Here is a 25623-nt window from a genome sequence, read left to right as displayed (position 1 = left end):
AGTGAATCACATTGTTGTTGAGCCATGTGACCATGCCTCATTGACATTGCTTATCAGAAGTTGCCGGGGAAGTTTGCAAATTGTGATCACATGACCCCGGGATGCTGAAACCATTGTAAATATATGTTGGTTGCCAAGCACCTCAATTTTGATCGCATGTCTGTGGGGATGCTATGACAGTCATAAGTTCATGGACTCGTCATAAATCATGAATATCAGTGCTGTTGTAACTTTGAACAGTCATTAATCAATGGTTATTTTTTCAGAAAGTCACTGGGAAAATAAAAGAAAAAAAATCACTTGAGAAAGGAAATTAATAAAACACGTCAATGGCAAACTGAAAGGACAAGATAACTCACGATCTCCACCTCTCTAGCCTGGTGATGTTTACTCAAAATAATTATGCCACAAGGAAGAAGTGGTTCAACCTAATTTTCCAAAGCAAAACAATGGATGGAAACCAATCAAGGAGAGAAGCAACTTAGAACCAAGGAGAAATTTCCTAACAGTGAGAACAATTAACCAGTGGAATGACTTGCCTTCAGAAATTGCAGGTGTTTCAACACAGACTTCTAAGAAGAAACTGGACAGCTCATTTGCCTCCAATGGTATAGGGTCTCCTGCTTGAGCAGGGGATTGGAGTAGAAGACCTCCAAAGTCCATTCTAGCTCTGTTATTTTGCAATCTGCTATTGAATTTATTTTATTTATTGATTTGATTTGTCAATTGCTTATAAGATAAGAGGTATAAGTATAAACCTGAGTAAGAATACAGGAAATAGGTAGAATAAATGGGGACAATAGGACAGGGACGGTAGGCACGATGGTGCACTTATGCACGCCCCTTATAGACCTCTTAGGAATGGGGTGAGGTCAATAGTGGATAAATGATAATGACAGTCTACAAACTGGACAACCAAGTATTTTTCTTTTTGCTTCTCTGGAACATGATTAGATGCAAACTGAATTGTTGATCTAGCATACATTTTTGTATTAAAATGGAAATATTTGAATTAATTCAATACTGTCTGCTTTGGTTATGCAGAATATATTTCCTAACTATGTTATATCAGTGAACAGGCAAATCTAACAGATCACAATATAGCAACTGACTTAAAAAATAAAAGTGTTTTAAAGGATCATTTGAACAACATCACAAAGGTCCTGATCAGTCAGTCTGAATCAGAAAAACTGTAAATCTTTAAAAGAGAATTTTGTGATTTGCTTTAATAGGATGTTGATCATTATAATATGTATGCTGGGAGCCATTAATGAAAATGACCACATTTTTTTTCCTGTTGTTAAGATCCAGAATTGCATTTTTGCTTAATTATAGAACATATGTGTCTACATATGTACACATCTGTCTCTTTTACTGATTTGCTGTTAGGTTACCAAAAGAAACAGATGTGGTCTGGATCTACTCAAGAGAGGCTACTAATTTCTGGTAGAAATTTGACCTATGCTCCTAGGCACGTGAAGAGACCGTCCTACATCAGGCCTTAAAATGGCATAAATCCAAAGTTAATCATAATTAGAAGAGATCCAATACAATGATTAAGACTTGTTAGTGACATCATATTATTGTACTGATTTTAAAGACTTCTGTTGGTAAGACTGTGCCTGGATCCCATTCATTATCTTTGCAGAGAATAACTAAAAGATTGATTTATTTAAATCAAGATGACTTAATTCAGAAAAAATTAAGTTTACCTTGATGTTTAATTTTATTCATTAATTTGAATCCCACCTGTATTATTTTTACAAATAATAATAAGGTGATGGACATGCCTAATATTCCTCCCTTCCTTCTATTTTCCTCACAACAACAGCCTATGAATTGAGTTGGACTGAGAGAAAGTGACAGGCCCAAAATCAGCTGACTTTTATGGCTAAGGTGGGACTAGAACTCATGATCTCCAGGTCTCTAGCCTGGTGATGTTTACTCAAAATAATTTTTTTTAAAAAAATCTACCAAAATATATAACACAAAAAACAATATTTCTTACTTGTTTCCTGGTGGTTTTCTTTTAATGGTGCTTGGCTCAATGGCATTACAAAATAGCATCTTTAAAGCAATAGCTTATGCTGCATCAACTGTTAAATAGTCTATCTATAATTAGAAAGGAACAATCTGTATTTTTCCTTATAGTTTGAGAAACTCTGAAGGCTCGTGAAACCTCAACCTTCTCAATTTACACTTTTCTAATAAAGACATAGTGTAACTGAAGCTACGAAGATAGATACCCTGATAGCAATCTATCCAGTCCCTTTCATCCATCATTGTTTGTTCTTTATCTGTCTTTCTACAAAAGCTGCGCCGTGAGGAAAAGTCTTTTCATATCCTTTGTAATTCTGGACAGTGGAAAATATATGTATATCGAGAGCAAAGAAAGGTAGTTGTCTGACATTTAATCTTCATGAAAACTGACACGAAGGGAAGAGCTAACCTTCTGCATTATTTTTAGTTTGATATTCTGTGGTACTTTATTGATCATTGCTGGCGTCCATCACTGCGCATAACAATAACTGATTCAGAAGCAGAAAAGAAGAGATTGAATAAGGCCTTTAGGACAATCAGCTTCTTACTGAGAAATATGTCAATAGTGACTGTTCCCTCATCCTTTTACCAATAAGAATGGCTCATCTGGGTATTTCAAAAGCTTTTGCATATTGACAAGATATTTTTAAATCAATGAGAAGCTATGAACTCTTCCAATGAATTGCTGTGTTCTTGTTTTAGAAAAGAAGAAGTTTGCTTTTTTGGTGGGGGAGGAGTCTTGCTACGGGGAATAAATGGACTATCTTAAACCCTTGCTCGTTTTCAACTATTTACCAGAGAACTTTCTGTAAATCTTCCTTTGCAATGAAAGACATGCAGTGAAGCAGTTAAAACCTGTCCTTACATCAGAAATAAGAGAATTGCTTTTAACTTCCCTTGGTTCCATGATATCAGTTGTTTTTCCAAGGCTAAAATCCTGCACAACATATACACACATAATGCTTCAAGCAAATGAATACAGACTTGAAATGCAGGTATAAATAAAGCAGGAAGATTCCAATAGCAGGTTTTCTCATTAGCACATTATATTTAAATGCATAAATGTTCATGAGCTACAGTTCACTTCATGAACTCATCAGATGCCTAGATGGGACAGACATAACTCGTGTCACCTTAAGAAAGCTTATGCCTTTGAATAACATTTATTAATCAGAAAAATGCTACCAGATCCCTTCAGATTTATTTGTCAATGATTCTCCTCCTATTATTGATACAGCCATAGTGGATGATGTTTAATTGAAAGCTCATGCTCCATTTTTTGTATATCTAGAAAAGTGGAGCACTTATGATTTCATCCAATGCTGATATGTTACTTAGAGGTAGTCCTCGACATATGACCATAATTGAGCCCAAATTTTCATTGCTAAACAAAACAGTTGTTAAGTGAGTCTTGCCCCATTTTATGATCCTTCTTGCCACAGTTGTTCAATGAATCACTGCAGTTGTTAAGTTAGTAACATAGTTGTTAAGTGAATCTGGCTTTCCTATTGACTTTGCTTGTCAGAAAGTTGCAAAAGATGGTAACCGTGACCTTGGGACACTGCAACTGTCATAAATACATGCCAGTTACCAAGCTTCTGAATTTTGATCATGTGACCACGGGGATGCCGCAAGGGTCGTAAGTGTAGAAACCGGTCCATGAGTCACTTTTTTCAATGCTGTTGTAACTTTGAAAGATCACTAAGCAAATGATTGTAAATTGAAGACTATATGCCAGGGGTGTCAAACTTCATTTCATTGAGGGATGCATCAGGGTTGTGTTTGACTGTGGGGGGGAATGGCCAGGGGGCTGGGGTGGATGTGGCCAGGTCAACATCACTTGTATTGGGGGTGCCTGTGGTGGACTGAGCGCTCTGCCAGTGAAAATGGGCTCCTGAGTGCCGTTTTTGGCTGCAACAGCCTTTTGCAACCCTCTGCCAGTGAAAACGGAGCTCGGGAGGGCCACCTGTGGCCCTCCTGAGTTCTGGTTTTCTGGCAGAGGCCCCATGGGCCAGGGTGGCTCCATGGGCCAGATCTAAGCACCCTACAGGCCAGATCAGGTCCCAGGGCCTTGAGTTTGACATCCCTACTATATGCCATCTGAAGGTAATGTAAGTAAAAGATCCATAGAAAGACACACAGATGCACAATATTTTCTTTTATTAAAATTTATACAATAGCAGAACTTCCGGTTTGAAGGGCTTCAATCGTACGCGGTTTCTGTCTGGGCTCGCCGCTGGAGCACCCCGAGCTGGCTGGTTTTGGGGCTAAGCCACCCCGTAGAGGTGGTGAAGAGGGGGGAGACCACCAGCAGGGTTGAGGAGAGCTGCATCTCTCCTCCTCAGCTGGCCATTACTCCCTTTCCCGAAGGCGGTTGTAGCGATGGTCAGAAATGGCCACCACAAACGAGAACTCGAGCGGAAAAGAATGTGCAGGAGGAAGATAAGAAGTGAAAGTTTTGGCTGACCAGGTTAAATTGTAAAAGCAACAACTAAGGTACCCTGGAATTTAAACTTACAAAAAATAACATCGCTCCCAAAGAAGAGTTGGAAGCAGCGAAGGAAAGTGAAAAGGGAAAGGTTTGGCTTTTTTTTCCCTTCTCTCTCCTTCCCTATACTGACAACTAAGAGACTTAAATAAGAAATTGGAAAAATCTGCTTTGACATCAATAGGCAATTAAGCTGAAAATAAAACAAAATGCCAAAGGGATAATAAAGATTTCTGGACATTAAAAATTTTCTTTTTCATAAGCAGGAAGGGAGAGAAAAAGAATAAGGGCAGGATCTGGAAGAGAGAGGAGACTGCCTGGAATTAAAAAGAATCTACAGTAAAACTTCAACAAGACTTCTAGAAGATACATTTTAACTGAAACCTGCAACTAAATAGTAACCCCAGGAAGAGAAAGTGAAAAAAAAGAGCAAAAAAGAAACAGCTTGCATGTATTTGGATTATTTGGTGATCTTTGGATTCTTGGTTATTATATTTGAATGACTAAAATCAATCGGGTGGTTGTTTAAAAATTTATACAATCGCACCACTTCTGGATGAATTGAAAATGGAACTTAAAACGTACAAAGAAGATGCACAAGAAGGGAAGGGTTCTTTTGGCTTTGTTTTTCAATTCTTAGAAATGGAGATTTGGAACTATGAGAAACAACAAGAAAAGACTGCAAAACAAGAAGACTGGGACAAAGAAGAAGACTGGGACAAAGAATAAACAAGCAATTTTATGTGGGGAAGAAAAAGGAAAGGGAGGAAACAGAATGGAGAATTTAAGACTTAAAAAAACAACCAAAGAAAAGAAAAATAATTTGAAAAATAAGTATAATACTGGAAAGCAACAGAAAAGGGGAATACAGAAGAGAGAAATAGAGGTAGAGAGACAAGGGGGTAAAAAGGGGAGAGAGAAGAAGAAAGGGAAGAAGGAAAGGAAAAGAAGTTACAAAGGACTGGAGCAAGATATAGAGAAACAGGACATATTTAGAGATAATGGGTGAAAATCTAACTGAAAAAGGGATTCTGTAAAGGTACATAAGATTGTATTGTTATATTAGTAATAGAAATAACTTTAGAAAATTGGAAACAACGTATGATTAAAATGAGGGATAAAATAGTTAGTGTAATTTAGTGAAATGTTTGTTAATAAAATAAGTGAAATAAAATAAATGAGAAAATTGAATTAGGAAGGAATGGGAACATTTTAATTAGTTAATGTTTTATAAAATATAAGTGAAGGGGGGGGTGGAATTAACTATGGAAAGCTTATAATTGTTCCCATAGAAGTATGATATTTAATTGAAAAGTAATGTTAAAGATGTTAAGACTTTAATGAATATTAATATTAATGGTAGAATTGAATTGGAATGGAATGTTTTAATTATATACATTTATAATTTTTTTCTTTTTTTAAGAATACAGTGTGTATTTTAAGAATGTACCAAGCAGAATCTGAATGGAAGTTATGTATTATATTGAATGTTACAACTTTAGGGAAAAGATATAAAGGCGTCATACTCCAATCAGTAACTACAGGAGAAATTTTGTTTAATGAGAAAAGATAATAGATAATTGAAACAGGACAGACAAAAAATATAAATACAATGATTTGAATTGAGATGAGATAATTAAAATAAAATTGAGAAAATTAAAAGAGGGGAGAAGCTATGCAGAAAATGTAAAATAGTAATAAGATATGGAATAGAATATAAAAATGAGCATGAACCTGAATTTGTGTCTGTACGAAGAAATGTAACCCGGGATTATGCTACTTTCAAAAAAGATGTTTTATTTGTATTTTTTTTTCTCTTTGTGAAAACTCAAATAAAATTTACAAAAAAATAAAATAAAATTATACAATAGCACTCAGCAATATGTGTTGTGTTCTGGTTTTCATGAAGTTGCCTGATTAAATGACTCATACAGTTAGCAGCATGTTCTTAATGATTGAGTTTGATTTTCATGTTAACAGAAGAGCAGGGGGGAACAAACAGATGCAGCCAGACCTGCGGCATTACAATGGAAGATCTACCCCTTATCACCAAGCACATTACAAATGATGCCTTAATACTGCTTTAATCTTTATGAAGCAAGATCCCGCAGACACCACTGTTGACTTATGTAAGGAAACAACAGCCCAGTCTGAATCTAACTGAGTTTTACAGAGCTCTTTTATAAAATAGGTCATAGAGAATCTAAAGAAGCCAGATTCTGGAAATTATTTATTTTATTTATTGTTTATGCCACCTACCTCAATCTACAAGAGGGGTGTCAAACTTGATTTCATTGAGGGCCTCATTAGAGTTGTGTTTGACCTCAGGGGAGACGGGTGGGTGTGGCCAGGGTGGGTGTGGTCAGCTGGACATCATTCTTGTTGGGGGTGCCTATGGTCACCTGATTACTGTGCTACTGAAAACGGGCTCCCAAGCTCCATTTTGGCTGCGATGGCTTTCTTCTCTGCAGCAGAGGCACCACCAAGGGCCAGTCCTTTACTGTATGCAGGCAGCCCTGTGGGCCAGATCTAAGTACTCGTGGGCTGGATCGAGCCCACGGGCCTTGAGTTTGACACCCCTGCTCTATTGCAGTTCTGGTGGCTTACATTATAATAAAAAGTTAGAAATACAAAGAAGTTGAAATTAGTAGAATTAAATAGAAAGCTAAAAACCAAGAGGGTGGACGACATGGGAGGTGGTCTTTTCTACCCTTTTAGCCAGCTCAGCACATTGTGTCCCTATTGGACTCTGAGGCCAGCTGGCTGAACTGGAAGGCCAGGAGTGACAGATCCCAGTAGGAGAACAATCCAGAGGGCAGGGGCCACAGCAGAAAAGTCTCTTCTCCAGACTCTGCCAGTGAAAAATCTTTGGTAGACAGAATCCAAAGTAGGCCTCTTCTGTTGGAATGAGTGCGGGTAGACCAGTCCCATCAAGGTGAAATGGACCCACAGAGATCCTGAACCCGTATCCTAAAGGGCTTGTGAGATAATTATCAACATCTTGAATTGGACCTGAAAGCCAATTGGCAACCAGTGTACCTCGTGTAACAGCAAGGTTACATGTGCCACTCAAGAGGGCTCCAGAACTGTCTGTGCCCCTGCGTTCTATGCTATTTGTAGTTTCCAAATACTCTTCAAGGGTAGACCCACATAAAGTGTGTTGCAGTAATCTAGTCAAGAGATAACCAGTAGTTAGAAGTCCCAACACATGCAGAAGGTTGTGGGTGAAGAGACTGTTATGCAATATGTATGGTAGGACTGATTTCTGATACATACTTTTAATTAGAGGAATATTCTTCAGTGATTCACTAATATTCCGCCCACATATGAAAGCTACATCTTAAGTTTTCATATGTAACTACTACAGTGTGATTTTGATTCTTGACATTTTCTATGAGTACTGCTATTCCTGGGGTTTTAAATATTCACATGTATTAAAGCTAATCATAAGACCTTGACACTAGATTTAAATAAAACATTTATTTAGTTCCTTCAGTGAGAAAAAATATATAAAGTAATCTTAATTCATGAGCTCTTGCTGTAGTCATAAACTGGCATGACCTAATTCTTAATATATTGTCACAAAAATACTCTTACCATTATTAAAGAAATAATTACAAGTAAATGCAACTGATCCAGAAAGATACATAAAATACTTCCAGATGAATTTACCAAGGTTAACCAAAGCAACTAAAACTCTTCTGAAGGAGTCATGAATTGTTAATAATAATTATAAAAAAAATACTGTTGGCAAATTAAATCTACCTACTTGAAAATATAGTTGTAATTTTGCAATTACGGTTGATGGTCCATGATTATCATATGGAAATCTGTCTACAAATTATGCAATCTGCAAATGATATGAGATAGTGAAAGAATCAAGCCAGCTGTATAAGGATTTATTTATTCGTTTCAATTTATATGGGTGTCTATCTCATATTCATTACTCTGAGTGGCTAACAACAGTTAAAAACACTATGTGAAAACACATGACAAGAATGCAAACATGATTTGCAGATGAAGTAAAAAACCAAAAGAACCCATAAATGAATAAACACAATTGTGCGGGTTCTGCTACACATTCCCCAAGCTTGTTGATCCAACCCAGGGGTGGGCTTCTGGGGATTTGCAGGAGAGCCCCTAGCTAAGATTCTATATACAGTTTGGAGAACCCCCAAATCCCACTCCTGGCTGGCCCCTCCTGCCCCTCCCAGGAAGTCCCCACATGGCCCATTTTGGATGCAGGTAAGTGCAGGGTGCGCATGGAGGCTCAGGGACAGCAAAAAACAGGCCTCCTGGAAGTTCCCATTTCCAGGTTCCAGGGAACCACAGGAGCCCAGGGAGGCCATTTTCATACTCCCATAGGCTAAACGAAAGCCTCCAGAGCCCGTGGAGGGCAAAAATGCCTCTCCTGCCATGGTGCAGTAGGCCAACTAGGCCACGCCATCTAGCAACCGGGCAGAGAATCCTAAAATTTTTGAAGCAAAGCCCTGACCCAACCATCTCTAGTTCTTTGATTCTATGATTCTAGTAGAAGGGTTCTGAGGGGATGATTTTACCAGAGTGGGCACCATGACAAGGCCCTACCAGATGTTTCTTGAGTCCTGCCAGATGCGTTGTAGATAGGCAGAGCAGTCCTCTCCTGCCAAACACAATGTTTTTATTATTTTATTATTTTTAAAATGAAAATTAAAGCAAAACTAGATTTTATTTAACTATGCTTTAATGTTCCGTTTTCATTCTTTCCTACAGATGATGATTTTTTTCACGAGCTCCCAGAAACGTTTCCTTCTGATCCCCCAGAACCTCTTCCTCATTTTCTCATTGAGCCTGAAGAAGCTTACATCGTCAAGAATAAGCCTGTGAACCTTTACTGTAAAGCCAGCCCAGCCACTCAAATCTACTTCAAATGCAACAGTGAATGGGTTCATCAGAAGGACCATATTGTAGATGAAAGGGTTGATGAAACCTCTGGTGAGTTGCAATTACTTTGGGGAAAAAATGTATAATGGCTTTGGTAGATTGCTTTAAATCTTGTTGCAGTAAGGTGACAATGGGAAGTACATAGAGTACTTATAGTGAAGCCAACCTTTTTGTGGAACCTTAAATAAGTAGAACCAAATATTTTAGAGACATATTTTGGAGAAGGTGATTTAAAGGGTGACATTAATGTTTTTATATTTATTTATATATACAGGGGGCTATGATCCTAGGTAGAGGCAGATATTTCTCTCTCTGGGCACAATGAGAATATATCGACTGAACAAAACTCCGCATTGGTGACAAGAAGGGTATCTGGCCATTAATACTCTGCTAGCTCCATTCAGTTGCTCAGACTCCACCCCGCAAGGGATTATTATGGGGTCATTAAAAATTATGATGATGATTAATGTTTTTATATTTCCATACTATCCCTTAATAATTCTAACTCCACAAAGTAAGACAGATTTTTCTCATGGAAAGATTAAGGCTAAAGTCTTAACTGTTTCCCAATTCAATTGTTCATTGTTTTTCATTAAAAAATATCACTTCTAATCAAATACAGGTAGTCCTTGACTTACAACCATAATTGAACTCAAAATTTCTGTTGCTAAGCAGGATAGTTATTGCGTTTTGCCCCCATTTTATGACCTTTCTTCCCACAGTTGTTAAGTGAAGCACTGCAGTTAAGTTAGTAACACAGTTGTTAAGTTAACCTGGCTTCCCCATTGACTTTGCCTGTCAGAAGGTTGCAAAATCTGATCACATGACCCTTGGACACCACAATCATAATAAATACATGTATCACAAACATCCAGATTTTGATCAAGTGACCATGGGGATGCCACAACAATTGTGAAAAATGATTATGTCACTTTTTTCAGTGCTGCTGAACTTCGAACGGTCACTAAGTGAACTGTTGTAAATCGAGGGTTACCCTTAAGTATAATTTATAGTCACCCAAATTAGAGATCAACATCTATGGTTTTTCATGTCTTAATAATGGCTTAATATGTCAGAACCATATAGAATCAGTTTCAGTTATGCATTTTTATATTGAATCCAAATACAGGTGTGATATGGTATGTACACTTTTAACTGCTTAAGGTACAGAAAATTCTACTTATCTACATTTAGTATTCTATTTTTATTATATTTAGTATTCTGAAATATTTTTCTGTCTGTCTGCCTGTCTATCAATCAACAGGCTTGAAAAGGTATCCCCTGAGCTATAAACCTATTTGTGTCAATGATGTGCTTCTTATTTTCTGAAAGATTAATAATCAATACTTGGGATCACATTCAAAATGGAAGATTGAAGTTTGTGCTCTTTGACAGCAATGAAAAATAACTTGCTAGCAAGCAATTTTTTTCACAGGGGAATTGAACACTTTGTCTAATTACTCAAGGAAAAAAATCCACTCAGTACATGGAATGCATAAAAATTTCATATAAAGTCAGTTCAATACTAAAAAAAAATCTCTTATTTTTTAACATTTGAGAGTACAGATTTGTAAGCTGTTGTAGCAAGGTCGTTCTTGAATTAGTGAAAAAAAAAAGCCACAGCTGTTTTGTTTGAAATGGTAGTTCTATAGGAAATTACAGAAGTTTTCACAATTCTGGAAGACAGGTGGCAGTTTGAAGAAATCAGAGTTATTTTCTACTTTGTCTAATATTCATATTCCGTGAGTCTTTGTGCCAAAAAGGTACTGACAAGGCTTTGTTATATCAGTAGCCCACTTCTACATTGACCAACCAAGTAGCTGTAGGTATGACTATTTTGGCTGCTGATCCTTAATCATGGGTTGTTTAATGAGACCCGTGTTTTTTCAGCATCTCTAGTTCAGAGAAACCATTGAGTAGAGATTAGACACCTAACAACCCAATCAATTTCATTATTCACACAACTGATGGTTCAGGAAGGGATAGTTTAACTCAAAATTTCTCCAGTGATGTTGGGCAATAGCCAGATATAATCTGAAGGAATGACAAAAGAAGAGAACTAAGAGCCCATTTTTAGTCAGAAGTACCACTTTTTCATATGTCTGTTTGGATAATGACATGGTTCTGATAGAACAGGGCTGTAAAACTCGTGGCCTGCTCATCGGATGCATCACTCACTGGCCACGCCCAGGTCCGATTTAGCAAAGGGGAAAAAAGTCCAGATATGCCATGTGATACCACTGTGACGACATGAGTTTGACACCCCTGTAATAGAATGACCTCTTGTCATAAAAATGTGATAGATTTTTCATTTATACAGCCCAGGATTGTAATCTCATCTCACCGACTGTAATCTCACCCCATCCTCATAGATAGCTCTTAACATTTTACTATGTGGGCAAGAAAGTACATCATAATATTTTATACAGAACAATGGTGGGATTCCAAATCTTTTCCTACCAGTTCTATGAGAGAGCACTTCACGCTCACACAGGCGCTGTGCACATGCACAGCACTCAAAGACCGCCCTTGGTGTCAGTGCTGGTGAGCAGCTGAGGACCAGCAATATGCTTTGCCGTGCAAATCAGCTGAAAAACAAGGGCATATAGGACAGGGAACGGCAGGGGTGGGAGGGCGGGGCCAGCCAAAAGTGGTATTTCCCGGTTCTCCGAACTACTCAAAATCTCTGCTACCCGTACGCCAGAATTGGTCCAAAATTGATGGCTGAATAACACCTCTGATACAGAAGGGCTTTGCAAAACAGGAAAACAATACCCCAGAGAGAACAAAACCTTCTTCCCGGCGTTATTAGATTAGCAGCATCCTCTGGAGCCAGTTATGTATACTGGTTAAGACATCAGGTTAGAACTGGGAAACCATGAGTTCTAGTCATGTAGCAGCCACAAAGTCAGCTGGTAGAATGGTATATGGGAAAGATCTTGGAAGACTGGGACCATAAACACTGTCAAGGGAACAGCTAAATAAGACATACCATAGTTAATAGCTGGATAATAAATGGGGCAAGACCTCATAAGAGACCCTCCCTAGTATTCTATGCTGTAAAAGAAATGAGGGGGGAAATGTACTTGCAAGAGTCTACCAATATTGCTTTATAATAAAGTCGGATTAGTTCCTCTGATTGTAATTCCTATCAGGTTTACCTAGAAAGGCCAACAACAATTTTGCATGTCTGAAAATACAATTCACCCATTCCCATCTCCTTTATAGCCAGAGATAGTGTCTCTGGACCTGGTCCTCCCTGGCTTTTTTCACATATCACCTTCCAAGCAGTGATGTAAGCATTATCTAGTTCTACCAAACTTTGCAAAGCCTGTCTTTCCAATGATTGCACAGCCCTAGTATTCAGTCGGAACACATGAGTGGTGGAAATGATGAAAAGTATCATTTTATGGTCCTTTATTTGAAATATAGTTTTTTTCTTCCAACAGCTTCCAAATTTTCCATAGAAATCATATCATTCCCACAAATAATTATTCACATCATCATGATTTTATTTCTATGTAATGTAATCTAGCAGAAAAGCACCATGCATTAGAATCTTTGGTCTAAACCGTATGTGAAAGCCAGGGAATAATACAGGTAGTTACTGCTGCTGATGTATTTATTTTTCTCATTTTATGGTTTAATTCTTAATAAACAGCCTTGTAAAGAGCTATTGAACCTTCATGTTGGTTGTTGGTCTGTGAAAAAAGATAAAACTCACATTCTCCCCAGTCCTGTTGCTATAGTTGCATTGGCATTCAAATATCAAGCAGTCAAGTGCATCTTCACTTGCTTGTGACATACCATCTTAGAACCAGAGTCGTCCCCCCCAATCTCTCAAATCTTAAACAATGACCAAAAACAATGCAAAGCCGTATGAAGAATGGTAAACCCTGGCCATGGCACCGGTAATATAAGGCATCTGTTAGGCTGAGATTACAGTGGTGGAGGATCAGAAATGTGAATGAAAAGCCTAATGCTGCATATCTGAAATTGCAAAAATGTAAAGAAATGAAAGAAAGCCACCAAAGGACTGCAAGTAAATATGTTCATCAGTGCTGGAAGGGCTAAACAAGATAAAATTGTGGGCTCATTTGTTCATTTCTCTTGCTCTATCCTTGACTCTGTTTCTGTTCACAAGAATGGATTTTTCTCATTGATAAACATGGTACAGTGAGCATCTTATAATCCAGCTATAATTGAGGATGCAGAAAATAACAAGGCTGGGTTTAGTTATTCCCATAAAGAATAACTGGAAAAACTGTGCCCTCAGAGGCTCAATTATTTTAATAGAAACAGGCTTATATCTACTTGCTGACTAAGGTGGAAAGTTATTGTGTGTGTATTTGATGAAATATTTCTGAGTATCTTAATGCTGACAGATGCAGTGTAATATTACAAAGTTGAATGCTATAAAGGATCAATGAAGCCATGGATTCTTCTTTTTATTACTGTAAGACAAATAATGAAGAATTTCTAGTTTTTTTTATATAAAAAGAAAACCTCAATTGTTTCATTGAGTTAAATAATCTATATGGCTACCTATCTCGTAGCAACAACTCTGGGTGCCAGATAGAGGGTTGAAACTGAACCACAGTAAAATAATCAATCAATAATCAAGGTCCAGGGTCAAAATAGTCCCAGATAGCATCAAAATGTAGCAAACAAAAGAGCAACTACCAGAGCTTGTTAACTTGCCAGGTGAAATGTTTGTTGAAACACCCAGATTTTTAGTATCTTTTGGAAGGCATAGTGCACTCATCCAAATCTATGGAATGATGCTGTTTCATGGGGCCCTTTTAAATTCTTCCCCTTTTCACCATTTTAAATTAATGAAATGAAGTGGGCTTAATGTTGAGGTAGAATATTCTTTGCATTTTTTTTTCCTCAGCGAAAGGGATTCTGGTTCTTTGTATTTTCAGAATTGCTTGAGAATTTCTTTGAGATTTCTCTCATAGTGCTTGATATATATTGATATATAGAGGGTGTTGCTACTGGTCTAAAAATCATAGGACTATTTCATGATATTACCCTTTAGGATTCGTTTAAAATATGGGAAGACAGGATGGCTGCAGACTGTATTATATATGATAACACCATGATCATTCACAGATCTCCAAACCTAAATACCAGGATTCTCTCCCTTGCCTTCTTTCAATAAAAGTATTGTTTTTATGACATTTCCAAAAACAATTCTGTTTCATACTAAATGAGAACTGACAGGAAAGGGGCACAATTTTTCTACATTTGTTCCAATTTAGAAATGAGGGTTCACAATGTCGGTTATGCTTGCAATTTTGATTGATGATTTCAATAGCCAAGGTGAAATATAGCTCCAATTAAATTATAGTATCAGGAGACAGAAATATTATAAATTCACTTTTATTTTATTACATTTCTTTAGCATATATGTTTAACTTTGATAAACTCTTCCCTACTCCCCATGATAGTTATTTGGGTTGTTTTGAGTAGATTTCACTGCCTTAGAATTTCTCGGTGAAGCAAGATCCTTTCAAAATAACTTTAACATGGAAATGTACCACAGAGCCCAAACAAAGTTTAAATGATGCATGTCCTTTCATGAAGCATTTTGAAAAAAAAATCGTGCTGCCCTATTCCGACAATCAGTTCACATTTTGACAAAGTGCTAAGCTATTTCATCATCTTTTGGTTCTACCTGAAGAAAGTTAATTTAGTGTTCTTTGAAAATCTCTTTGGTTGGAATTTTAATCAGATGTCCTTCACAACAGTATAAATAGTCTTGTTCTTGAGGTCTGTACTTTTTCTCAATCATTTCGGAGTCTAGGAGTTTGTCATTCCAGTACTTATTACTGAGCCACGCAGACTGATGCCATCATTTGTTTTAGAAAACAGTGCAAATGCTGAGGCAGATTGCCACTGTGATGAATTTATGTAGCTCTGAGTTGAACTATTAGGTTCTTGGTATTCTCTGAGCTTGGTAGTTTCCCCTTCAGATATTTTACCACCAATGTAGCTGTCTCTATCTCTAAATCTTTAAGTGTTTTCATTGAAAACCTGAAGAACTGCTACCAAATCAGCATATTAAAATTGAACTAGGTGGCCCAGTGTTCTAAGCATAAAGGTAAATTTTAATCTTCCTACATTTACTTTGTTAATCAAATAAATTCCAGACAGACCAATTTTCAAGATTTCTTATATAGCTTGTTTGCTTTAACAATGGTGTGTGTAAATATATGTTCATATAGGCTCTGCAGCATTGATTGTGCTTGTTGACAACCTGATGATACACAGTTGCACAACTCTGCCTTGGGCTACTCAGACAGTGCTGCTAAGCTCCTTTCTCAGTGCCAGGAAACTATGAAGATCTGGTGCTGGAGAATGGATTTCAGTTAAACTGTGGAAAAACTCTGTGGCTGTAAGTTTTAAGTTCTCTCCCGCAATCTGGAGATCTGCTATCATTAACTCAGTTTGAGGGGTGGTTCATTTTCTCAGTTAGCTCTGCTATGAGTTTGAGCATCTTCTTGGACTCATGGTTGGTGCTTGAAAGAGCAGGTGGTAGCCATGAAAAGGGGTCTTGATCATGGTGACTCATGCTTTAATCATCTACCATTTGGTTTACCATAATGTGGTCTAGATGGGGCTGCCAATGCAAAATATTTGGAAGTGGCAGCTGTTTCAAAATTCAGTGGTACAAGCAGTTACATTATATGAGATGACCAGGAGATGACCAGGCTGAGCCCAAGAGAAGGGTTAAGTGCATCATCAGTCTCGAGTCTGTTAACACACAAGAAATCTACGTCCAGCCCACCTTGAATTCCATTGCCTCTTATCTACTGCCAGTTTGATTTGACCATTAGTAGTTCAGATTCTTGTAGAATGTGTTAGCATGCATTAAACCTATATTCATGTGGTTCCTGACTTCTTGCACAAGACAGAATCCCTTTATATGCTCATATAACATCACAGTGAGTTGTACTGTTTCCCAGTAGGCTTCTGATTCCAATTCAAAATGTTGGTTACAACCAATAAAGCACTAAATGGCATAGAAATAGGCTTTTTAATGGGACTATCAGTCCCACCACATCTACCATGGAAAGTATGCTCTAGTTCCCTCTATTAATCACTGCCATCTTGCTGTACCCACAAAGTCACATCTGCTAGCTTAACAACAGGTTCAATAGAAGAGGTACTGCAAAAGAACTAAAGCCAAAGATATTCATCATTCATCATTCTTTCAGTATGTGCAATATATCGTCTTTCTGTCTCTTCATTAGATAGCAGTATTTCATAACAGGGCTATTGTTCTTCAGCAACTTCTTAGCCATAAAATATGGAGAGCATCTTCTTCTATCAGATATAAAGTAGGCCCATACACTTTTTTCCTTTATCATATTTGACACATATTGCTATCACTTTCTATTCTCACAAGATTTCTCCATGCTTCTTTCATTTTTTTTTCTGTCTCTTCACTGTTGGAAAAATAGAGAAAAGAAGAGAGAATCATTACTATCTCTAAAAAAGAAACCTCTAGGGTTTTTTTTTAATCAATTGGAAGAAAGGTAAAAGGCTGTGAAGCAAAATTGAGCCTCAGTCATTTAATTATAAGTTCCAGATATCACATTAACAATATTTATAATAAGACAAAGTTTTCAATTTCCAATTTAAAGAATGAAAATATACCAGGAGTGTAGATTAGGAAAATAAGCACCTCAAAATGAAAATATTAAAATACCAGGAGAAAATTTTGCAAAGAAAATACTTATACCACATTTGAGATGTTAAGAAGAAATAGTGTAGAACAAATCTAGAATTGGAGAAAAGGTAAAGTAAATGAAATCATATATAACAGATTTATTCCCCATTTCACTTGTGAAAGAACTACCAGAATACTAAATTAAAAACAAGGCTGGAAAAATCATTCTGGTTAATATTTTTCCATTGACCCGTAGCCCTCTGCAGTATACAGACAGATTTGAAAGTCCCTTATTCTCACTAGATTAAATATCCATTTTCTTATAAGAAACTAACAGGGCTATTGATACTTCGTTTAAAAAGGATTTAACCAGGGTTTCATATGGCATACAAAGATAAGCATTTTTTGAAGTTATTGAAGTTGTCCAGTAATTTTTTTATATCCTTCAGTGACTCACTTTCCTGTCCAATTTTTCCCTGCTTGTGATAATTATGTCAAGAATTAAAAACACCTTGCTTCTCAGAAATTTGAGTATGCTTAAAATTTGGGGGAAGACATTGCATTTCCCAAGCTACAGCCTCTCTGGAAGAAGTCAATTTGTTTGACCATAACCTTAGGAAAAAGGAAAAAGCTAGGCAATAAAGAAACTTTTGAGACTTATTACATCTTCCTTCTTTGCTAAGTTAGCAATGAAATAGGATTTCCAAACAGCCCAGAAATGTGTGTATGCTCAGGGACTTATACGAGCAATTTTCTCCCTATTTTCTGGCTCTGCATTTCATGAACTAAGAAGAAGCAAAAACATTCAGTAAGGCTCCCCACTGACCCCTTGTGTCACTGTGTCGATTTTGCTTATTTCTATTGTTCCTTCACCATTGCCTGAATTGTGACACACTATCCAGCCATGGGAATGATGCATTTTCCATCAAAATACTATCTTCAAAATGTATGTGGTAGTGGATTTTTTGTTTTGTTTAGGAGGTGGGAGGGAGTTGTAATAAATACAAATCTTTTCATTTTCAAAACCACATTTTGAAAATAAGATAAAATAATAAATAAGATATAACCCTGCTGGGAATTTTTTTTTTTTTTTTTTTGAGTTTACGAATGGCCAGATAAGCCTCCTTACATTTCTAATTTTTGCAGTGTGTTCTGGCAAACAGTACTAAGTGGCTCCTATGCTTTCCTATACACTCTGGGATTCTTTGGCTTTCCTTAACTGCTTCAAAGTGTTTCAATTTTGCGTAAATGCTAAGCTACGTCTGGCATATATTCCCAGGTTCCAAACAGCTGTATCATTAGAAACAGCATGTATATCCACTGAACCAGGAATAAGAGAGTGAACATATTTTTCTAGAAGTTTGCTCAAGGCTGTACTCTAGGAAATTCAATTTTAAAACTTATTTTCTTTCCCTTCCTTCTATGTCATTTGCAGCTCCATTTTATCTATGCTAAACATCCATGCTGTCAAATGCAAGAATAACCAATGCAAGAATAACTCTTGGCACCTTCTGTCAAGATTTCTGTCAAGAAGAATTCTTTTTTGCTTCAGAGCTCAGCTTGGACCTTTCCTCCCCTTGCTCCTTTATATTCATAACAATCGCCCAAAGCTCTGCATAGGGAATCCCCAAATGTGACAATAAAGAGTCACTGAATGACAGGAAAAACCAAGCAGTACAGTCTGTTTGTCATAGAAGTACTGTAGAAGCCACCCAGAGTTACTTAAGATGGTCAGCCATATAAACCTTTTAAATAAATTTCTGCTCATGAATGAATTCTTTATTTTTGGAATTACTTTCTGTGTTCTGACTAAGGCTTCCTGAGACAGTAACAATCACATGCTGTTCCCAAAACCTTTGTTTTTATTTCAACGGCTGTGAATTATATGCATTCACAGCCCGTAATGAGGCCCAAACAGTTTATGAATAGTCCAACAGAAGTCTGCCACAGTCTTTCGAGATAAGGCTGATAAACATCCACTTTTATCTCCCTTGAAATGCTGCCAGTGACTAAATTGCCAATTAACTGTACAAGGCCAAATGGAGCACAAAGTCAACACAGAACGTCAGAGTTTAAACCGACCAGAATGAACAAAGTTGCTTCCTGCAAAGACTCATGTCCCTTTACTCCTCCTTTATGTCTTATGGGAGGGGCCAATCATCTCCAAGCCTTACTCCCGAGTCGCCCCTTTTGTCTTAACTGTTCTTGCCTTCTGGAAGCTCTGCACAAGCACACACTGGGAACAGGCTCCCCCTGTTCCTCTGCCTCACTGATGTCCGATTCTGGAGGCTCTGGAGTCAGCACATAACTCTCAGAAGTCCCTGGCCCCATCTTTGTGTTGGACACAGATCCTTCATCCGAGTCCTCCCCAGACTCCAGGACTGGCCCATGTTTCTCCCCATTGTCTGACTCTGCTGCCAGCTCTGCAGGCCACCGGCAGACCACAACACTCAGGTTGACCAAGAAGCTACTGATAGATTTTTGCAGCACTGTAGATCACCTGGGTGCTTTCCTGATATATTATACCACAATCCCCATAATTCAGATGACTGTTTACAAGCTGCATGGGATGGGGAGATGAATCCCAAAATGTATGCTGTATAGTGAAACATTGGGAAGGGATGACCTACTAAATTCAGCTCTAAATACAAGTAAATGTATACAGTGTCATTCTATACCAGGGGTGTCAATCTCGTGGCCGGATGCGTTGCACTGGCCCATTCACCCCTGGTTTAGTGAAGGGGAAAAAAGTCACGATACTTCACATGACGACAACATGATGCTACAAGTTTGACACCCATGTTCTATACCATTATCAATATAGGACATTTCCTTAATTAAACACTCTATCCAGTCTCTGATTTCCAAGAATCTTGAGATGGGAAGTATATGGTAGAAAATCAAACTAAGATCATTTATAGTGATGGATGGATGGATAGATGGATGGATAGACAGATAGACAGACAGACAGACTTCACCATCACACTTCATCAAATTAAATTCACTTGTTTTTTTATTGATGTACCAATCCAAACAGTAACATGGTCTCTGAAAAATGTCCAAATTGTGCTTTGAAAGCTAGCAGTTATGAATCCCATTACTGGTGTTAATATCCTTGATATTGTTTTAGGGTGTTATATGTTTCATAAATGATGCAAAGTATGCTTAAAAAAAAACAAAAAGCATTTTTATTTTTATAATCATATGAATTTTAATTTTGTTATTTGATTGCATTAGCAAGATTCAACTCTACTGAACAAGTTGTGTAAGGTCCCAAGTGGCCTCCCTTCATTTTTATTAAATACTATGTTTTCTTCCACATTTTGGGATAAATCTGCTTCCTTTAAAGCAAGAATGTCACTGCAATTCCTCTTGAAAGAATTGGTGCCATTTTTCAGGCTCCTGTCCAAAACCTAAAAAGTGAAGTTTCTTCAGAGGGTTTGCTAATTAAAGGATTATGCCTTTAATGTAATTCATTTGGTATCATTTTCAAAGCATGCAAAACCCTATTTTGGATGTTGTCGTATGTTTGATCTTTGCTGGTCCTGCCTCAGATACTTATCTTCTCATTCTACATTAGTCTTGAAAATGATATCCCTAATGATTCAGGACTAAGAAAGGAATATGAAGTTATATAGGAGCTAAATATTAAATTCCAGATGTGGTAAGATAGATAATGCCACATATCATAACTAATAAGGAAGACTTCCTATCCCTCTGAGCTCTCCAGATATATGTTCTGACTCTGCTGATTAGAATTGTCAGAGTAAAATCAATAATAAAATATACCTGGGGAAGATTATGTCAGCAGAAAAATGAGATAGGAAGAATGATTTGGGATTGGAACAAAGACCACCTGGCTTCTTAATTTTGTATAGACAACCTCTACAAAGTTTTATCTAACAACATATTTTTAATAGGATTTTTTCAATTCTTTATTCCAAAGTTTTTGGAATAAACTTCCAAGTTATTCCCAATTTTTAAATAGTGCTGATAGGAATGAATCAAATTGTGATTAAGTTTTGTTTACTCTCTTACCACACAACAGTTTCAACAATGGTGACAGAAGCAGAGCTCTTGAGATCACGGAATGATTTGCTATTCAGATAATTAATCACACAAACAACACCAATGTTCACATGTCAAGTGATTAGATTTCTTACTTGCTATCATTTTAGTAGTGCTAAATTTGCCCCATATCACCCCTTTTTTGGTTTCACATGAAGCTTCAAAATAACATCTGAGGAAATATGCTATGTTTTATTCAGGTCTCAAAAGAAGTAGCTATTTTAAACATACAAACAAATCACTTACAAGGTTATTTGTGAAAATCTGTACTAAATTGGGTATGTCAGCATTTCATCTGAAATTTTACTTGCTTCAACTATTTTGCTATCTTCACCCTAAATGACAAAAAAAGGAAAAAAAACCTTAGCCTGAACATGTAAGCATTGGCTACTAATTTTAAATTTTCATTTTAAGCATTTTATGTTTGGAAATTTTAGGCATTTCCTCCTACCACCCAATCAAAATCAAACTTTGACTTCCATGTAAGTTTATACCAGAACTTCAATTACTTCATTGTTAACTGTTTGTATATTTCTGAATGAAATATGCCTCAGGTCTAGTTATTTAAAAGTGTGATTTCATGTTTTTAAGAAATCATTTTCAACATTCACTTGCTGTTCTATTTGGCCAGTAAAATACACAGATAAGATGCATTGATAACAACAACTAAGGTTTCTATTTATGTAGAACTTTATTTTTCAGTTGTTTGGTTAACCCAAGGAAGGTTAATAACAGAAAGAGATGCAAAGTCATAGCTAGCTTAACCAGTTTAAAGTTGATTGGGTTTCTCCTCTCCACTTAGATATGCACATTCAAATCTATTGATCACAATTGCTAGGTTACCATGGTGCTCTGAGTATGGGTTGTTTGGATCTGAATAATTCTGATAAACCAATGTGATTTGTAAGATGTCATGTATGGTTTAGTATTTGTGTGAATCCAGCCATTGCGACTTATTGTTCAACAAATGGACCATTTCAGCAAATGTGTAAAGCCAGATAGTAGCTATGTTGTAGCAATCCTTTTGTCTTAGCAAAACGTTTCTATTTCTCTTTAATGTGTCCACTAGAATATTTCCAGAAAACTTCCATAAGTGTAAACTGTAAAAATAGTGTATAACTGTAAAAAAAAACAATTTATACAAGACAGATTTATATATAACTAGGTTCTTTGGGTTTAGACTATTACATCATTTGTTTTCCTTGGAAATATTTCTTCCCTTTTTACATATGGACCCTATTTACTAACTTTTGTATAACAAAAATCTAGTGTCTACTTTGAAGTGCTTGAATAAAAGCTCTTTGAAGTGCCTGAATAAAAATGGGACCACATTCTAGAAGCCAACAAATACGTTCTTTCTCCAAGGATGAAAAAAATATGTATACCAATTCAATTTTGTTTCAAGATAAGCAACATTATGGGGAAAAACACAGGAAAAAAGTAGGAATCAGCAAGGTAAAGAAGCTAAAACATAAAATAGTGAGAGGTAGAAAAATATAGTTAAGTATTATTCACTATTCTCCTGCATGGTTTCTGTTCTGCATATCGTCTATAGCTAAAGCAGTTGACCAAAGGATCCATTACATTAAACAGATTGTAAAGGTGATATATTTACCTAAATGTAGATTCTTTGTATTTAACACACATGGTTTCTTTTGTACATGTTATCCTGGACTTTTGTATTTTATTTTTGTTTTGTATTTGACCTGATTGTCAGACTAATCAATCAATAAACTACCTGTTTTCCTGAATACTTTTTCTATTCTTGCAAACAATTGCTTCTATCATATCCATACACTGATTTTGTATATTACTTTTGATTTAAACTTCTCATCTCACCCTTGAGAACCTCATCATTCAGTCCATTTTATTGACCTTCCCTTTCCTTTTAACCAATGCATATTTCCTTTTCATTGTTTGTGTGTGAGAGAGGAATAGAGATATATATTCAGTCTTCCTTCATTCGCTCTGTATGACCAAGTAATCTCAACAAACTTCTGTGGTCTTTTTTGTATTCAATTCACCTTCATTCAGTATCTCTTTATTCTTCTTCCAACCTTTTCTTGTTTTAGCTCTTCTTAATATAACATTAACATAATTCTGACATACCCCAATTCCCACTACACATTCAACTTTTATTTTTGTCCTGCTACACTCATTTTTATGTAGCAAAATGGGTTGAAGCATTATCCTATGTACTTCTACTGACAAGCATTCATTTTTCACAACAGAATACATATTATCCACTATCTATCTACCAGCATGTGCATGCCTTAAACTTCTCCATTTTTCATTCTTAGTAAATATTCTTCTCAAGTACATACATAGGCATCAATTTCAAAACAGCATGCAACCTTCAAATGCACATAAGCGTTATGGCAGCATGGTCTGGAATCATTTGTATACCATTGTTTGATCTCAGTCAGAAATACTTCCCAATCCAACTAAGAAATAGTAGGATAATAAACATGGAAATCTTAACTCTGACCTTTTCCCAAGGAAAGAAAATTCTGTTACGTCTTTACATCATATTGGAAATAAAGATGTACATGATGGATAAATAAGTCCCAGTGCTCCCAAATTGGTGGCTTTATTGTTCTCCACTATGGAAAACAACCAAACCAGAGCTGTAAATGAAAATACAAGGCATTTCATTAACAATTTTAATTACTAGCTGTTTATACAGTATGCAACTCTTGTTGAGTGTTCTGTGAACTCCTACAATTAATCCCCTGCAATTAAGTTTGTTATGACATAACTTTAAATGAAAAGCACATGCTTCTGAGCCCTGGTGTTTGAATTTATGCAAATTTATTAATGCATGCAAATTTGCAATTTCCTGGATTTTTCTCCGAGGTTGCTGGCCGTTATTCATTTGTGAGTTTTATGTATAAAAATGGATGAGTGATGCCAGTACTCATCTGCTAGGCACTAGATGAAACAATTATCTCTTCTTTTTAAACTTCTTTTTGTTTTCATACTAGCGGTTTCATAGTGTGCAAGGAATGCTCAATTCGATAACTTTTTCCTAGCAGACCTGTTTAATGGTGTACTATTATAAGCACTCAGCATGTAGAACTACCAGGCTGACCAAAGATGTTAAGTTTTCCCAGCAAGTACACATAAGCTTGAAACTCTGGTAAGGGCATAGAAGGACAGTCTCCTCCCCACCTCCCTTCCCAAATAACATCTATGATTTCACAGTGTGCGACAAATCATGTACCTTGACAAGCTGCCCCAATAACTAGATTTATGCTCTTAACCTAGTGGACATATGTCTACTAAGGAAAAATAGAAAGTATAAACTAAATTAACCATAACATATAAAGAAATGCAGATATAGGTAGTCATGGAGTGAATCTGGCTTCCCGTTGACTTTGCTTGTTGGATGGTCCCAAAAGGAGATCACGTGACTCCGTGACACTGCCACCGTCATAAATATGAGTCAGTTGCCAAGGGTGTGAATTTTGACCATGTGACCAGGGGGATGCTGCAACAATCATAAATGTGGAAAATGGTCATATGGCACTTTTTTCAGTGCTCTTATAACTTTGGTAACTAAATGAAGTGTTGTAAACCAAGGATTACCTGCAATAGGAAAGAAAGAGAAAGCTGTGCCATGTAATATGCTTAGGATGTCCTCTACAAAGGATATCAGGGTGTTCATTATCCTTAAACAGTATACAGAGTTGAAGTGATTTTTAAATTCTACTTAAGCAGAAACTTTAATTAATGGTCAGTATCATTAATAAGTTGCTTGAGTGGTGCAGTGGCCTAGAGGTGGAGCTCGACTTAAACTCAGGAGGCTGTGAGTTTGATCCAAGGCAGCGGCAGATATTTCTATCTCTGGGCACAATGTGTTCTGACCTAAACCCTTTTCCAATAAAACAAACAATAACCAAAGGAAACAGAAACCTTTTAATGAGTCTTATGAATCCCCAATTAAAAGGCTGCTGCAAACTAATTAACTTTGATAAGCACAAACCTCACCAAAACTGTGTGAGACTGCCAAGAATCACAGATAAGAAATATTTCACAACACAAGAGTCTTCAAATATCAACTTAAGATACTTCAATGTCCACGAGGCTGAGTTTCAAAATGTCTTTGCTTCCTTCAAAGAACTTTCACTTCACAGCTGGCTTTTATCTTCTTGAAGAAGGGGCCATTGCCTTGCAGCCTTATTCCCAAGTCGTCGTGCTTTCCTACGAGCAGCCCTGTGCGCACATACACTTGGCACAGGCTCCTTGGGAACCTCCTCATCACTGCTGCCAGCCCCCACAATCTCTGAAGGCAGCAGTCCACTCCCTAATGGTCCTGGCCCCTCATCTGAGTCCTCACTCTCCTCAGCCATCCGCACCTGCTGCCAGCTAACCACAACACAATGATTAAATATCTGCTGCAAACTCTGCAATGCTGACAGGAAGG

General features: G+C 36.9%; 1 protein-coding gene across 1 annotated transcript in view; it reads left to right on the top strand.

Moving 5' to 3' along the window:
- The window catches only part of UNC5C (unc-5 netrin receptor C), a 358016-nt gene that overhangs the window by 199950 nt on the left and 132443 nt on the right, over positions 1–25623 (top strand). Inside the window, exon 2 of the mRNA XM_087962879.1 lies at positions 9281–9502. Coding sequence (XP_087819005.1) covers positions 9281–9502 — 222 coding nt within the window. The remainder of the gene's footprint in view (positions 1–9280; positions 9503–25623) is intronic.

The sequence above is a fragment of the Notechis scutatus genome, chromosome 4, assembly GCF_049901735.1.
Source record: "Notechis scutatus isolate UNSWTSFEM ecotype Mainland chromosome 4, rNotScu1.2, whole genome shotgun sequence".
Classification (NCBI taxonomy): Eukaryota; Metazoa; Chordata; class Lepidosauria; order Squamata; family Elapidae; genus Notechis; species Notechis scutatus.
Note: the sequence above shows the minus strand (reverse complement) of the source record. Positions and strands in the feature narration are given on the sequence as shown.